This window comes from Amblyomma mixtum, chromosome 7 (assembly GCF_055824585.1).
Source record: "Amblyomma mixtum isolate Tamu chromosome 7, ASM5582458v1, whole genome shotgun sequence".
Taxonomy (NCBI): domain Eukaryota; kingdom Metazoa; phylum Arthropoda; class Arachnida; order Ixodida; family Ixodidae; genus Amblyomma; species Amblyomma mixtum.
In genome coordinates this window covers 72,180,267-72,195,742 of record NC_143018.1, presented here as the reverse complement: position 1 = coordinate 72,195,742, position 15,476 = coordinate 72,180,267, and the positions used below count along the sequence as shown (strand labels likewise).

The window sequence follows — 15,476 nt, the reverse complement described above, 5'->3', positions numbered from 1 at the left end:
GGCTATGAGGGACGCCGTAGTGGAGGGCTCCGGAAATTTCGACCACCTGGGGTTCTCTAACGTGCACTGACATCGCACAGCACACGGGCCTCTAGAATTTCGCCTCCAAAGAAATTCGACTGCCGCGATCGGGATCGAACCCGCATCTTTCGGGCCAGCAGCCGAGCGCCGTAACCACTGAGCCACCGCGGCGGGGAATAAGCAAATGGAACAGCCTCCCAAACGCAACAGTTTCATTAGATGACAACAGCTTTCCAGCCGCTCTTAATTAAAGCACATTTACGAGGACTAACTGATGCATCATTGTACCATGCACCATAAGCTATTGCCTGCTCTCCTTATCACAGAGTTTTTACATGCTATTATTTCGCTTCATATATATTTTAACCTCTTCGCGACTTGTACAGCGTTTCCGAAGTGTTTGTTACCGTTTTTAGCTGCTTTGTTGTTGGGTCTTTTGAATGAATTTACTTACATCTGTTCACAGTGCTTTTGCCCCCCCCCCCTCCCCCCTCCCCCCCGCCGCGGTGGCTCAGTGGTTACGGCGCTCGGCTGCTGACCCGAAAGACGCGGGTTCGATCCCGGCCGCGGCGGCCGAATTTCGATGGAGGCGAAATTCTAGAGGCCCGTGTGCTGTGCGATGTCAGTGCACGTTAAAGAACCCCAGGTGGTCGAAATTTCCGGAGCCCTCCACTACGGCGCCCCTCATAGCCTGAGTCGCTTTGGGACGTTAAATCACAACAAATTAAACCAAACCAGTCTTTCACTTTGCGTACCCCCCGTACACTAATGCCCAGTGGTGCGATTTGTACGTACTCAACTAAATAAATTAAAGGGAAGAGAAGGAATACGTAAAAATGCCGCGCCGTACGCAACGACGAGCTGAAGAAGATGGCGTTCGTTTGTTCGGCAGCCATCAGGCTGCAGCCAGCCAACCGAGCACCCGAGCGAGGATCGGAAGAATTCACAATCGGGCAAAGTCGGGAGCCCCCCGAAAGCCAATTAGATGCGCTGCGTGTATAAGATTAACTCACTCACGCAGCGAAATAACGACGCGCTCACACGTGCGTACACAGAACGCGGATGTCGCGTGTGCACCGGAGCAATGAAGCGTGTTCTCTCTATACGAACACCGCGTACGACAGTCGTCGGCGCACTCAGCTCGGGCAGGAAAACAGCTCGCGAACATCATCATCATCATCAGCCTGACTACACCCACTGCAGGGCAAAGGCCTCTCCCATGTCTCTCCAATTAACCCTGTCCTTTGCCAGTTGCGGCCACTGTATCCCCGCAAACTTCTTAATCTCATCCGCCCACCTAACTTTCTGCCGTCCCCTGCTACGTTTGCCTTCTCTTGGAATCCACTCCGTTACCCTTAAGGACGAGCGGTTATCTTGCCTTCGCATTAAATGCCCTGCCCAAGCCCACTTCTTCCTCTTAATTTCAACTAGGATGTCATTAACCCGCGTTTGTTCCCTCACCCACTCCGCCCTCTTCCGATCTCTTATCGTTACACCTATCATTTTTCTTTCCATAGCTCGCTGCGTTGTCCTTAACTTAAGCTGAACCCTCTTTGTTAGCCTCCACGTTTCTGTCCCATAGGCGAGTACCGGTAAGATACAGCTGTTGTATACTATTCTCTTGAGGGATATTGGTAAACTGCCATTCATGATCTGAGAGAACCTGCCATATGCGCTCCACCCCATTCTTATTCTTCTGGTTATTTCCCTCTCATGATCCGGATCTGCGGTCACTACCTGCCCTAAGTAGACATATCCTCTTATTACTTCCAGCACTACTTTTCGCACTTCCAGTACTTAGGGAACATATCGTAAGCATAATCACCATCACGATTTGATTTCGAACGGCCCAAGTACAGATTTGGGCAAGTTTGGGGGGGGACCTCAAGGACTTGCTTTTTTTTTAATTTACTTGTATTTTGCCAATTAGCCAGCACGCTCGATCTTCATAACCAGAACTTCGTCACGACGCTTTGCTGCTCCTTTGTTATAGGTGGATTTGTGAGCAACTTCTTGTTTGAATTGTATTTTGAATTTTTCCCACGGTATCATTTGAAAGAAAGAAAGAAAGAAAGAAAGAAAGAAAGAAAGAAAGAAAGAAAGAAAGAAAGAAAGAAAGAAAGAAAGAAAGAAAGAAAGAAAGAAAGAAAGGAAGAAAGAAAGAAAGAAAGAAAGAAAGAAAGAAAGCCTATGTAAATTGGAAACCAGCTGGCAACTGGTGATAAAACCCGCACACGAGGCGGATGCTCAGGTCAACGCAAACAGACCAGGCGTTTAACCAACATTAACATTACTATAGAAGCTGGTTCCACTAACGCCCACGTGACCAACGTCTCGGGCCTGCTACCGAAACGATGAAAAATTTACGACGGCAAAACTATACTCAAGGTATTTCAGTGAAAATTTTGTATCTAAGCATTCGGCAGACTTTCCAATAAGCATGCCAAATTTCACTCCTCTACACCAAAAAAAAAATTAATTCGCCAACCACCGCGTATATCCCCTTAAAACCGAGGGGTTTCTCGAGGGCTTCTTTTCTTTTTTTTTCAGTCACCCTATCAACCAGTCAGTCAACCGCACAATTTTATTTTTGCTTAGGGATATACCAAACTTGAAACAGAACAGGCTGATTCGTTGACTGGTTGTCGTAATTTATCTTAACTATTATTTTGCTCAAAAGGGCAACAGCACGTGAACGGTGCCTTCGTCTAAATGCAATCGAGATGGACAATAAGCAACTCAACTGCCTCCGTTACTGTCGACAACCAGTGTAGCTTACGTTACTGTCCGTCTGCTGCGACCGAGATCACCCTTCACCATACATTCTAAGGCTGCTCTACGCGCATTCGAATCTCAGAAACTTCCTCCGAATATTCAAGATAACTTGCTAGATACTTTGTCAGTCTTGAATGGATTCCTGGTCACCAAGACATACCGGAGAACGAGCTCGCTCAAGCTCTGGCACGTGAGAAAATTCCACCGGGTTATCCGACTGCTTGGCCATGGCCCATTATAATCCCAAGGCAGACCGCGCTACGCACCGACAGGAATGTCGCGAACACCTTCTCAATTTCCGGCACCTACGACGAACCTTTCCTTCCCCATCCCATTTCTCGTGCCACTCTCATTCAACAGGCACAGACTCCCTTCCCTGCATGGGCGTCCGGAAGCCACCCCCCCCCCTCCCCATCCCCTAGAATTTCGGATAACTTCTTATGCACTAGCAGTGAACAACTTCACAGCTTGACTAGCACGATTAGGTGATAGTTAAATTGATTAAATTGGTTTTTCAGAAAAGGAAATGGCGCAGTATCTGTCTCACATATCTCGGCCGACACCTGAACCGCGCCGTAAGGGAAGGCAGGAAGGTTGGAGTGAAAGAAGAGACAGAGAAAGAGGTGTCGCAGTGGAGGTCTCCGGAATAATTTCGACCACCTGGGGATCTTTAACGTGCACTGACGTTAAAGATCCCCAGGTGGTCGAAATTATTCCGGAGACCTCCACTTTGGAGTGAGTGAGTGAGTGAGTAGAAACTTTATTGATTTCTAAGATTTAGCTGCGGTGGAGGTCTTCTTCAAGTCTTCTCTTCAAGTCTTGAGGTTGCCTCCTTAGCCTTGGGTGGTCCCCTAGTCCAGGGCTCCACTGAGTCTGGCCACCTCGCTTGCGTGTGCTATGAGTTCCCTTTGGGCCTCTAGCTCCTCTTTCTCTCTCTTCTTTCACTCCCACCTTCCTGCCTTCCCTTACGGCGCGGTTCAGGTGTCCGCCGAGATATGTGTGACAGATACGGCGCCATTTAGTAAATTTTCGCATTTTGCTTATTAAGTTGAATTTTTTGTTCATTAATAAAATCCAATGTACGTTCTCCAAGCCTAGCACTGATTCGCTGTTTCTAATTTTTGTTTCAAGTGCGTAGCTTAGACCACAAATAGTGCCTTTTTGGTGCTAACCTACCGCCTTCCCCATCCCCGGCCTTCGGGTGCTCTCCCTAGCAAAAAGTTCTGCGGACGCCCTTGCTTTCCTGTGAAATGTACCTTCTTGTCGCCCACATCTGGCACATCCTATAGGGACACGCAAAGCCCCTCAATCTTTGTTTCAGGGACTTAGAGGGACATTAGGGACAAGTGGCCCTACTCCGCCTGAGCCGCTACATAGCGCCCATCAAAAGGCCAGCTAGGCTCCGACGTGAACTGAAAAATAAAGTCTTTCTCTCTCTGCGGCCAATGATTTCAATGGCGCTCGTCACCGTGCCTCCATTCTTACGCATCGAAGTAACACTTACATCGAAATTCGGCGCTACCCGACTCCCACTCACGGGGGGTGCGAGAATATTCTAAATTCTCAATTAGCGAATACAACAGCGCGAGCTGAAAATTATTCGAAACGAATCGAATTTGTCCTCAAGCTTTCGAATACGTTTCGAATAATTGGCACGATGTTCGAACAAGGGGCGTTCTAGTTTTCTTCGGGCGGTAGTTGCAAAAAATATGGCCCACTCGTCACAGTACGCACAGCATGGAAGGTGCGCAGCAGACTGCCCCAATCGGTGCGCGCGAGATGGAGGGCTTTGCGCCGCGGTCCGTTCGAGTTGCGGCGTTAATAATGTTCATACATGGGCTCCAAGAATTCAGTGATCTTTTCATACTTATAACGTAACGGTCTTTGGGTTAACGCCCTGACTTCGTGGTGGAGATGGGTGCTGAGTCTTTTGACATCTATAGTTTCGTAATCCGCGCGACGACTCGTTTTGCACGAATGTTCGCACAAGCAGCGAATAATCGCGAAAGTATTCAATACATATTCGATCCGATTTGTATATTCAAATCTGTCTTTGGCGACACTATTCGTGTTCGATCTGTCAGCAAAGCAACAGTCCACGTATTCGATTCGGTTTTGAAAACGTGTAACAATACACACACCCTTGCCATTTACGTGCCCAAAACCAGAGTGCGTGTTGTGGTCTGCAAAAAGCACTGCGTTTGGTGGTCCCGTAAGGGAGCATCCAGCGAACAAAAAGAAAGCTTTACATAAGGAAAAGGTTCGAGCACTGCTAGCCTTCTATCTGTATGTGCAGAGGGCAAAACACGTGTATAGAACGACCGAACTGTGTGTACCGCAGCTCTGAAAGCCGCCTCGTCTAGGAAGGGAAAAAAATGGCTATGAAATCCTATAAGTTTAACAGCATATGCTCACGCAAACATAATTTTCAACCAAATTTTATCGCTAGATATACCGTGGTCAGCCCGAAACACGCCTAGAACGTGTTCTAGACATGCGTTTTGCCCTGTGTACTTCTATGAAGCGACGGGCGCCATTCTGGGGTACAAAGCGTAGGCGGCGATAAGCCGATTTAACAAGCGCGTTTCGCCGGGCTACCTGCATGCTAAAATGGCGGCCTCTGTGGATTAGCTCCCGACACCCAAATAGGCACAGGCTTCTTCTTCTTCTTCTCCTGGCGCGCCCAACCAAAACGGAAACCCGCATTAACCGCATTCACGCATTTACCGCGGTTTCACATCTGTTCGCGGATGTTTCAATCGCACGAAGAAAGCCCCCTCCCACGCTAAAATCCATCCTTCTTTCACAGAGCTGGTCTGACAACGGTCTTCTCGATTCTCGGAACGACGAAACGCGTGCGCCGACTGCGGACAGAAGCGACCGAGAATAAAAACAAAACCACGTTCACGACACGTTGCACTATACGCCGTATGGTTTCGAACAGTTCGGTTTTAAACGAAGTAGATGTGCGCATTCCATACAGCCGGCCCAGAAATAGCGTTCTGTCAAAATACGAACCACCTTTCACGCTTTCCGATCTGCTTTCAAGGGGTACGTTCACTTTTTTTTTGTTCTGTTTTTTGTCGTAACTGTGCACATCCCGCAAGAAAGTCGGATTTCCACAGTGCACAAGGCAAGCAATGCAAGTTCGGAAACGCCGCTTGCAAAAAAAAAAAAGGAAAACGGTGACGAAAGAAAGCAGATGATCCACTATTTTAAACATCCCATCAGGCCTTCTGCAAACTCAGTTTGTCATCGCGCCGCCAAAAAGGGGACACACTTTGGTTCATAAAAAAATCGAGCCTTTCTTTTCATCCGGCGCGTACAGGGTTCAAGAAAATAAAGGGAAAACAAAACGCGGCTAGCCATTTCAAACGAAATCCGATCATCCGACACGTCTGACGCCGACAGTCTGCGCCTATTTAAAGCTTCCCCGTGAAGAAGATACCCTGGGAAGAAACCGATTCTTTTTCTTCTTTTATCAAACACCGCACATAGCTTAGCCCCCCCCCCCCCCCCCCCGAACCCTCCCTGTGCGTGTCCACTCCCGTTTGGTGCAGGGGGGCTACCCGAAAATAGCCGATAGCGATAAACGAATACACGCCGCAGAGAAAGCCCTCCCTTATCGTCGGCGCCGACGACGCAGAACCAAGACGACAAGGATGAAACACGAAAGCTCGCCCGCGCGACACGGAACAAATGTACTGCACATGATGCGTGACTAATAGCTCCTGAAAGTATAATGGGCCCGCTCGACGGTGCAGCGATTTAATTTACCCGGCAAATTCATTGCATTGTAAGAGGCGGAAAAACAGGAGGAGGTTCGGGGGAGGGGGGACAGACCACCGCACGACAGTAGTCTCCGCAAAGCGACAGAGAAGGGACCCCCAAGGAGAAAAAGTGCATGCGGGGTTCCCTCGGACTTCGAAAAACATAAAAACGCGGCACTAAAAACACGAAACAATGACGCACAGGAAAATGACATGGGACAGAGTAGAAAGCACATCCGCGTCGACGCCTGCCAGCCCGCAAAAGCGACAGTCAAAGCAGACGACAAGCGCGCAGACATGACGCTCTGCGGCGCGTCCGTATCTTTTGCTTTCGTTTTGTTTCGTTTCTGCTTTCCCTTGTTCCAGCCGCTTTCGGGCGCTGACGTGAGAAGGATGCACAAACGATTTTCTCGCGCTCCGTCGCCAAACGCTCTCGATCGCGCCGACTACACGAACGAAAACCGGGCAAGGGTTTCGCAGCAATGCAGCAGTCGAGCCTCCCTCCACCACTGCCGCTTATTGATTCAACTCGCCAGTGACAGTTACAAACAGTGGGTGCACCACCACGGACCCAGCGGCCTCTGCGACACTCACACGCACGAACGATGACGGCAGTAGCGGGGTCATGTGTCGTGACACTGTGTCAAAAACGTGTCGGCGGCGTGCTAACGGGTGATCATCGCGCACACGACAAGATCGCTTTCAAAGAGCTCGATCTGCACGTCTCGCGACGGGCGAGAGTGGACTTTTTTTTTTCACACCACGCCGAGCTGCGTGCTTGCTACAACCACCGCCGCCGCCGCTGCTGCTGAAATGCGGCGAACGAGAAAAGATTATCTTTTTTTTTTTTTCGTCTTCCTCCCGTTCTCGCTCCCTTCTCCAACGCTAGTACTACAGAAGCGGCGTCAGTTCGTTCCGCTCGGCGCATAGTACAAACACTGCACATTAGGCCCAGAGACGACGGATGCGGCAGAGAGATGCGCTAAAGCGCTTTCTCGTGCGAGGGATACACACTCGCGGGAAGAAAAAATAAAGAGAGTGAAAGCGAAGCGGCGGATGTGAGCAGCACCGAAAGGAGCCGATGCGACTCCTCAAGCCAACCGTTAACCTAACGGTGATGAGGGAACGCACGGACGGAAGGATGGACGGCCCGGAATCGCACGCGCCGCCGATCGCGTGCCGTCGTAGGAAGGATCGCGAACTCAGTCCGTGCAAGCAACACAGCACAATGTCGCCAACAGCCGTGGGAAAACGCGTAGAAGAGCGTACGAAAGGGGTTTTGCACTTACATACGAACTCGCCACATGAAGGCTCACACCAGCGTCCGATGGACTAAACAGGCTGCGACTTGAGGAGAGAGCTTTCTTTCCGACTATTCTCTTCGGCGGGCCCGGCAATGGCGCTAGTGACGCGTCATTAAAAATGAGAAAAGAACAGTGTGGAGCACAAATAATTACTACTGCATCAAAGTATCATTATGTTTTTAAGCATAATAACATATTTTTGTTCACTAAAATTTTTAATGAGGACGGTCGTCTTGGTACTTTATCGTCTGCATGAGACCGCGCCCAGTGCATATGCCTACTGGCAGTTCAGCAAAGTCTGCCCTTGTGTCAAGCCACGGTTCACATTGCGCAGCAGCTGCTAAATTAAAGAGTCAGGTGTTTTCCTTCTTTCATGATTTAAAGTCTTCATTGTGTTGCCGAAATATTACTTTCTCATCGCCAACCTTTATTACTCGGTTCACGGAGAAGCAAGCACCGCAGTGAGAGAGTAGCCCGAAGTAGAGAGAGTACTCCTTGAAATTAAAAACCCACACCACAAGCAAATGCTTTTAGCAAAGCTTCCGAACAAGTCAGTCAACTGCTCGACAGGCCTCACGACTGTTTTCTTTGCAACAACGCTTTACGATCCCGGCCGGAAAAGCTCGCCCCCTATCTTTGCACACAAAGTCGCAAAGTGGAAATCTTTGGCCAGGCCTGGAGCAAGTGCAACATGGAGGCTTTGCTGGCGAGTTATCGCCGGCTAGCTAAGTTCAGATCGTCGCTATAAACCACATTCTGGGCCTCTAAAATCAGTAAGAAGCCACTTTGGCTGGCGCTCAGACAGGCGGGAAAGCATGTCGCAACACCGAGTGCTTTCAGTCGCCCGCGGCGCGTTCGGATTCAGCCTCCAGAAATGGAACACCTCATCGCGCCTCAAAGTCTGCCGATACCACACGCTCGGCCCCCATTCCAGACACCGTCTCAAACTCTGCGCTCCTGCCACGAACCTCCAGAGCGCCCGAAACATCGTCCTAGTGGCCCGAATCTTGCGCGGAATGCTCAGGGTGCGATACATAGTACTGGGTTCCGCCGTGGCCGGCGGAGCGCACGTCTCCAAGAAGTACGAGGAGTTTAAGGACAACCTGCCGGACTTCGGCTGGATCAAGGACGTGCTTCCGAACCAGGAGCATTTCGACAAGTTCCGCGCGTCGCTGGCCGACATGAAGGAGAAGCTGGGCATACCCGAGAAAGGGCTGTTCAGGACCGGTGCTAACGCGGCTGCCAGCGGCCTCGCCAGCATCGGCGAGTGGCTGCAGGGGGTCAAGTTCGAGAGCTCGCCTAGCGTCATGCGCAACGGCCTGGACGACTTCGCCACCGCCTTGGCCGTCGCGCCGATCTTCTCGACGCAGCAGCAGGAGGAAGAACGGCGCCAGAATGAGCGCGAGCGGATGCAGAAACTTCAGGACGAGCTCATTCAGGTGAATGGTTTTGGATCGACGGGTGAATGGCGGGTGACCGGATGGCCTGAAGGATCGCCCAATTCCCCCCTTCCCATTCCGCCCGTTTCTGGCATTCCTTTTGATCCAGTACCGTGATTCGTCGCGCTGAGCGTGCAGTTCGTTGCGTCTTTCAAAGTAGCAGTTTTTGTATGCCCAACTTTGTACGAGAGGATGTCATTAAAGGTTCTGCATGAGGAATTGTGATTGGTCGATAAGTTTAGCATTACATCGCATTGATCATGATGGCAATAATGAGCAAAACAAAGTGCACTGACAAATGAGCAGCAGGTTTGGTGGTTTTATGCCCTTATGAAAGTGCAAAGCTGAGCAGCGAACAAGGAAGTTTTGCTTTCAGTGTACTGCCTTAAACTCCGATACCTTGCCAAATAACCTGGTTCTTAACCTTGCAGTGTGTTGTCTGAGTCTTAAAATATTGATTGAGATTCACATTATCCTGGTTTCGCCTTAGCCACATGCTGCAACTCCTGTCTATGAAACAGTGCAGAATGACACGAAGAAAAAAACATTTTTCTGTTTCGTTCACCATGAACTACCAACAAGCTCGGACATACATTGTAACTATCTGTAGCTCATTCAAAACTTTGTGCTACTGCAGTGTAATTAATGAACAATATGTGTCCATCATAGCCCGAGTCGCTTTGGGACGTTAAACCCTCATAAACCAAACGTATTGAATAATATGTAAAGATATCATCTGCAGGTGCAATAACTATAGCCAAGCGCAGGTTTTGTACTCCTGAAACACTATGCCCAAACTGTAGGTACCGGGAATTTCAGAGTAGCTGTCCTTCATTTTAAAGACCACGGCATTGAAACATGCTTAGCAAGTTTAATTCTCTGATGTTCACTTGTCAACTAAATCAAGTGCAAATCACAGCAGTGCACATTTATATTTTTGTAGAATGAATTAGAGTGCTACAGAGGAACTGTGCGATTCTTCAAAAATGCCAGTATTACCAAATATTTTTCATCAGATATAAGCCTAAAGAGGCTGTCAAATTTCCTAGGAACAGACTGATTTTAACAAGCTCATTTTAACAATGTGGCTTCAGGTTGTCTATTTACTTTTCAACACCTCCTTCACCTTCTTATACTGTCTAGCTTGTTGCTGTCATAACTTGCATGCTACCCTGCCACAACGAATATGTTTTCAGCCCTCATAATGTGGTATAAAATAATTTTGGACATTGAGAATGGGTTCTATCCGTGTCACAGACATGTTGCAAATGGACTTTACATTGCTGAATTGCTATTATGAATGGCATGTTAAGACCAGTGAAAACGCTCACTGAATCAAAATTTTGAACTATTTCAGGTCAGAACTAAGGCTTCGGGATTTACATCTTAACTGTGCTGAAATTTTGGGCTTCATATTACCATTTCTTGCTCTTCTTGTCGCTCCTGTGTTCTTGTGAAGCTTTGAAACTTCGGCAGTAGTTCTTTCCTTGACACTTAGCTTGTAATCAGTCTTTGCTGGAAACGTTTTCTTAACATGCACAAAGATGTGTGCTGCACCCTAACCTATTGCTGTTAGGGCTGTTACGAGGCATGCTCAGAACATGAAAAGGACGGCAGGAAACTAGGGAAGAAAAATGGATTGGGAATTCAGTGTCCACCCACAACCAACTGAAATGTTATCAGCTGTTTATGGAGTATGAGTAGCCTTCTTACAACCGTGGTTTATTCTTTGCGTACAGGTGCAGATGAAATACCAGAAGGAGATCGAGCGCCTCGAGAAGGAAAATCGGGAGCTACGACGCCAGGTGATGCTCAAGTCGGAACAGGGCCCAAACCGGCGTAAGATCAAGAAGTCTCTCATCGACCTCTACTCGGAGGTCTTGGATGAGCTCAGCGACTACGATTCAAGCTACAACGTCCAGGACCATCTTCCACGTGTGGTCGTCGTCGGCGACCAGAGTGCTGGCAAAACGAGTGTCCTCGAGATGGTGGCACAGGCGCGAATTTTCCCGCGTGGTGCAGGTGAGATGATGACCCGAGCACCAGTCAAGGTAACGCTAAGCGAAGGGCCGTACCACATCGCCAAGTTCAAGGACAGCTCTCGAGAATTCGATCTGACCAAGGAGACCGAGCTCTCTGACCTCCGGAGAGAAGTCGAAGTGCGAATGAAGAACAGTGTCCGTGGTGGCCGAACCATCAGCACAGACGTCATTTCGATGACTGTAAAAGGTCCGGGGCTACAAAGGATGGTCCTGGTGGACCTTCCAGGCATCATCAGCACAGCGACAACAGAGATGGCGGAAGGTACGAAAGATGCGATTCGGGAGATGACAAACCAGTACATGAGCAACCCAAATGCCATCATCCTGTGCATTCAGGATGGCTCTGTTGATGCTGAAAGGAGCATAGTCACTGACCTTGTCAGCCAGGTAGACCCCAATGGCCGAAGAACTATCTTTGTCCTCACCAAAGTAGATCTGGCCGAACAGAACATGACGAACCCTACGCGAATTCGCAAGATTCTCGACGGCAAACTCTTTCCCATGAAAGCACTCGGCTACTTCGCTGTTGTGACAGGCAGGGGAAGTGCCGAAGACAGCATCACAGCAATCAAAGCCTATGAGGAGTCGTTCTTCCGAAACTCCAAACTGTGCCGAAACGGAATCCTGAACATGTCCCAGTGCACAACTCAGAGCCTGAGTTTTGCCGTCTCAGACTGCTTCTGGAAAATGGTGCGGGAGTCGGTGGAGCAGCAGGCTGATGCGTTCAAGGCACAGCGGTTCAATCTGGAGACAGAGTGGAAGAACAGTTTTCCACGAGTGCGAGAGCTGGACCGCAACGAGCTGTTTGAGCGATCCCGCGGCGAACTGCTCGACGAAGTGGTCAACCTGAGCCAGCTGAGCCCAAAACACTGGGAAGAGGTGCTCTCACGCAAGCTGTGGGAGAACATGTCCAGCTATGTGGTCGACAGCATCTACCTTCCCGCTGCACAGACTGGAAATGCTGGAAACTTCAACACCGCCGTAGACATCAGGCTGAAGCTGTGGGCGGAGAAGCTTCTGCCGTCCCAGTCTGTAGAAGTGGGCTGGGAGACACTGCGTGATGAGTTCAACTCACTCTTGCAAAAGAGGAAGACTGCAAAGGACCATGACCCGCTGTTTGACCGTCTCAAGGAGGCCGTCGTCAAGGAAGTCATTGAGCGCCATGTTTGGGAAGACAAGGCTGTGGATATGCTACGCATGATTCAGCTTAATGCACTCGAGGATCGCGTGGTGCATGACAAACACCAGTGGGACCAGGCAGTGCGGTTCCTGGAGACTACGCTACAGCAACGCCTGCAAATGGCTGAGGCTAGGGTTCACGACATGGTCGGTCCGGGGATGAAAGAGCAGTGGTTCTACTGGGTGTCACCAACAGAAGAACAGAAACAGAGGGCGATTGTCAAAGCTGAGCTGGAGCGGCTTATCAACCAGGAATTTCTCCAGAAGCACGGCTCTGTGCTGACTCAAGAGGAGCTCACCACAGTCCGCAAGAACGTCCAGGCGCAAGACGTTGACGTCGACTACAAGTTCATCCGGGACACGTGGGATCCACTCTACCGCCTGCACTTCCTTCGCCGCTCTCTGGCCAAGGCCAATGAATGCCGGAAGGGTTACTACCTCTACCACCAGGGTTTGGACTCTGACCTCGAGTGCCACGATGTGGTCCTCTTCTGGCGTGTGCAGCGCATGATGCACACGACAGCCAATGTGCTACGGCAGCAGGTGATGAACCGCGAGGCCCGTCGGCTGGAGAAGGGTGTCAAGGAGGTGTTGGACGACTTCTCGCAGGATAGCGAGAAGAAAGTGGAACTGCTCACGGGACGCCGTGTAGAGCTGGCCGAGGAGCTGAAGAAAGTGCGCCACATACAAGAGAAACTGGAAGAGTTTGTCAGTGCCCTGAATGCTGAAAAATAAGTGCGACCTAGGCGCCGTTAGTACTATTTCAGTTTCGCTATTTTAAATTGTCTTCTCGACATTTGCCGAGCCAATTTGCTGCAACCCGGTGCAGTAACCCGTGCTTCAAATGTCTTGGCTCGGTACTGGGCTGTTCAGGCACGATTTTATGCACCAAGAAACACCGATAATAGCACTAGTCAGTAATGTTAAAAGGCCTCAAACGTGGATATCTGCTTTGAAATTTAGGGTGAATTTATAATCTCTAGCCTTTTTTGAAGACACCTGCTTTTTGCAAACTCTTCAGATAGTAACTTATACGTGCACGCTTACGTAAGTGTTAAATATTTCCTTGAGAAGATGGATTTTCTGTCGCCATTAGCATCACTGTGTGCTGTTAGTTATGTGAAGAAATTCTACTGCAGTGTACAACCTGCAACTGACGTTCAGTAGCTTGTAATTACGGTTTGCACTTCCTGCATGTTAGCAGGACAGAGCAGCATTGTGCCTCATTCAATTGCTTCAGCCTCTTGTGAAAGCTGAAGACAACATTTAAATAATAAAGAGCCGATTATGTATATATTACTAAAGGTGTACTGCACTGTAGCTGCCTGCCTGCTGTACCCACTTAAATTCATGTGTATCTCAGTTGTCTGTGGGCAATAAAAGGTCAAATGCGAGGGGCGCTTCATTGCCACAAGTAGTGCTTGTACATAGACACCAAACCAAGCTGCTGACCCGAAAGACGCGGATTCGATCCCGGCCGCGGCGGCCGAATTTTGATGGAGGCGAAATTCTAGAGGCTCGTGTACTGTGCGATGTCAGTGCACGTTAAAGAACCCCAGGTGGTCGAAATTTCCGGAGCCCTTCACTACGGCGTCCATCATAGCCTCAGTTGCTTTGGGATGTTAAACCCCAATAAACCAAACCAAACCAAGCAAGCATTGCACTGTTCACCTCTACCGGTTTGCACATAGTTCTAGCAATAGCATCTCATAGCTCCTTCATGAGCACCCTAAGTGTGGGAAAATAGTCGTCATGCTCAACCATCAGCGTGCTTTTTGCTCTGATGGCTAAGCTGGGCCTTTTGTGACTGTTCTGACAGTTGCTTGGCAGCGTCGTGGCCTCGTGGCAGAGCGCCCGCCTCGGCTTCGGGAGGTGATGGGTTCGACTCCCGCCACCGGCCGGGTACCCACCGGTTTTCTCAAAATGGGTACAAGCTATGGCCCGGCCTGGTGCTCAGCTTACTAGGGCTACATTGCTTGGGAAAGGAGCCTGCGCCTTCAAATCCCGTCACTGTGGGCAGAGAGTCGTGTGGACAAAGCGACATGCTAGCAGTGTGCTAGTGTCAAGTGCCAAAAAGTTACAGGACCCACACGGACCAAGGAGCCTGCTGGAAAGGGTTCTAAATCAAGTTGCCGGTCATCGGAACCCTTTTTGGACTCCGGCATTTGCAAGGGTAGCAGAAAGCCAAGAGGGATGTCGCTGTTGCCAGATGCTCACTGCATGCCAGTCAGAACACATCTTCGCTTTGTTTGCCTTCGCCACAAGCCAGACTTGCAAGGATACGCCATTAAGGTGAAGAGAACCCCTGCAATGGGAAGGAGGTTTTGTACCAGCCAAGCAAAACCTCCCCACCCTCCGGGGAGGTTGTCGTCACTATGCCATTGCCCAAAAGCATGGTGTTCACAACACTTGATAGTAGTAGTAGTAGTAGTAGTAGTAGTAGTTGTAAAAGACTTATATTTGACCATAACTTATAGGCCGAGCATGTCGACCGCCTGGGCGACGAGAAGTCGCTGTTCTTCTTCCCCTTCAGCGCCAAGCCAGTCAGGCCAGGTGGTGATGGATAGAGAGGGTGGGGGGAGGGAACCCGACTGCTGAGCAGCCGGGCAATAGAAGAGGCAATGGGCCAGGTCCGCATAGATACAGGGGCAGTTGGGACAGGAAGGGTCCGACCGATAGCGATAGAGAAAGAGGTGGGACGGGGTGATAACTGCATTCATCTGAATGTGCCGAACAAGGCGAGACTCCGGCACCGTGAGTGATGGATGAGGGGGAGGGTAAAGGCGTTTGTCGAGGCGGAGCTCAAGGTAGACCTCTTTTATGGTGCGGCGAAGGGTGAGTCTCCCACCGTCCTCCGACGGCTTGGGCCAGGGGATCAACGGTGCCCGGAAGATACATGTTCACCACTACAGGGGAAGGGAATGCTTCCATGTAAATACTCGAGAT

At 49.8% G+C, this 15,476-nt stretch overlaps 3 protein-coding genes across 3 annotated transcripts in view; 1 reads left to right on the top strand and 2 right to left on the bottom strand.

Annotated features, from left to right (window-relative positions):
• LOC149336459 (neuronal calcium sensor 2) overlaps positions 1–7,873 on the bottom strand; it is a 107,304-nt gene extending 99,431 nt beyond the window's left edge. Inside the window, exon 1 of the mRNA XM_089552911.1 lies at positions 7,856–7,873. The gene's annotated coding sequence lies outside the window, so the exon portion shown is untranslated. The remainder of the gene's footprint in view (positions 1–7,855) is intronic.
• Positions 1–7,878, bottom strand: part of Nca (neurocalcin homolog) — a 125,096-nt gene extending 117,218 nt beyond the window's left edge. The window contains exon 1 of the mRNA XM_089552915.1: positions 7,856–7,878. The gene's annotated coding sequence lies outside the window, so the exon portion shown is untranslated. The remainder of the gene's footprint in view (positions 1–7,855) is intronic.
• A 672-nt stretch (positions 7,879–8,550) lies between these two features.
• On the top strand, positions 8,551–13,924 carry Opa1 (Opa1 mitochondrial dynamin like GTPase). Its single transcript, XM_089552908.1, has 2 exons — positions 8,551–9,309; positions 11,049–13,924. The coding sequence occupies exons 1-2, from the start codon at positions 8,686–8,688 to the stop codon at positions 13,263–13,265; spliced, it is 2,841 nt and encodes a 946-aa protein (XP_089409034.1). The 5' UTR covers positions 8,551–8,685; the 3' UTR covers positions 13,266–13,924.
• The last annotated feature ends 1,552 nt before the right edge of the window (positions 13,925–15,476 follow it).

What these genes read in the sequence shown, in the direction of transcription:
- Opa1 (XM_089552908.1), top strand. Translation starts at nt 8,686, where the DNA reads ATGTCGCAACACCGAGTGCTTTCAGTCGCCCGCGGCGCGTTCGGATTC. An exon ending in TTCAGGACGAGCTCATTCAG is followed by an intron (nt 9,310 to 11,048) that starts GTGAATGGTTTT and finishes CTTTGCGTACAG; the next exon opens with GTGCAGATGAAATACCAGAA.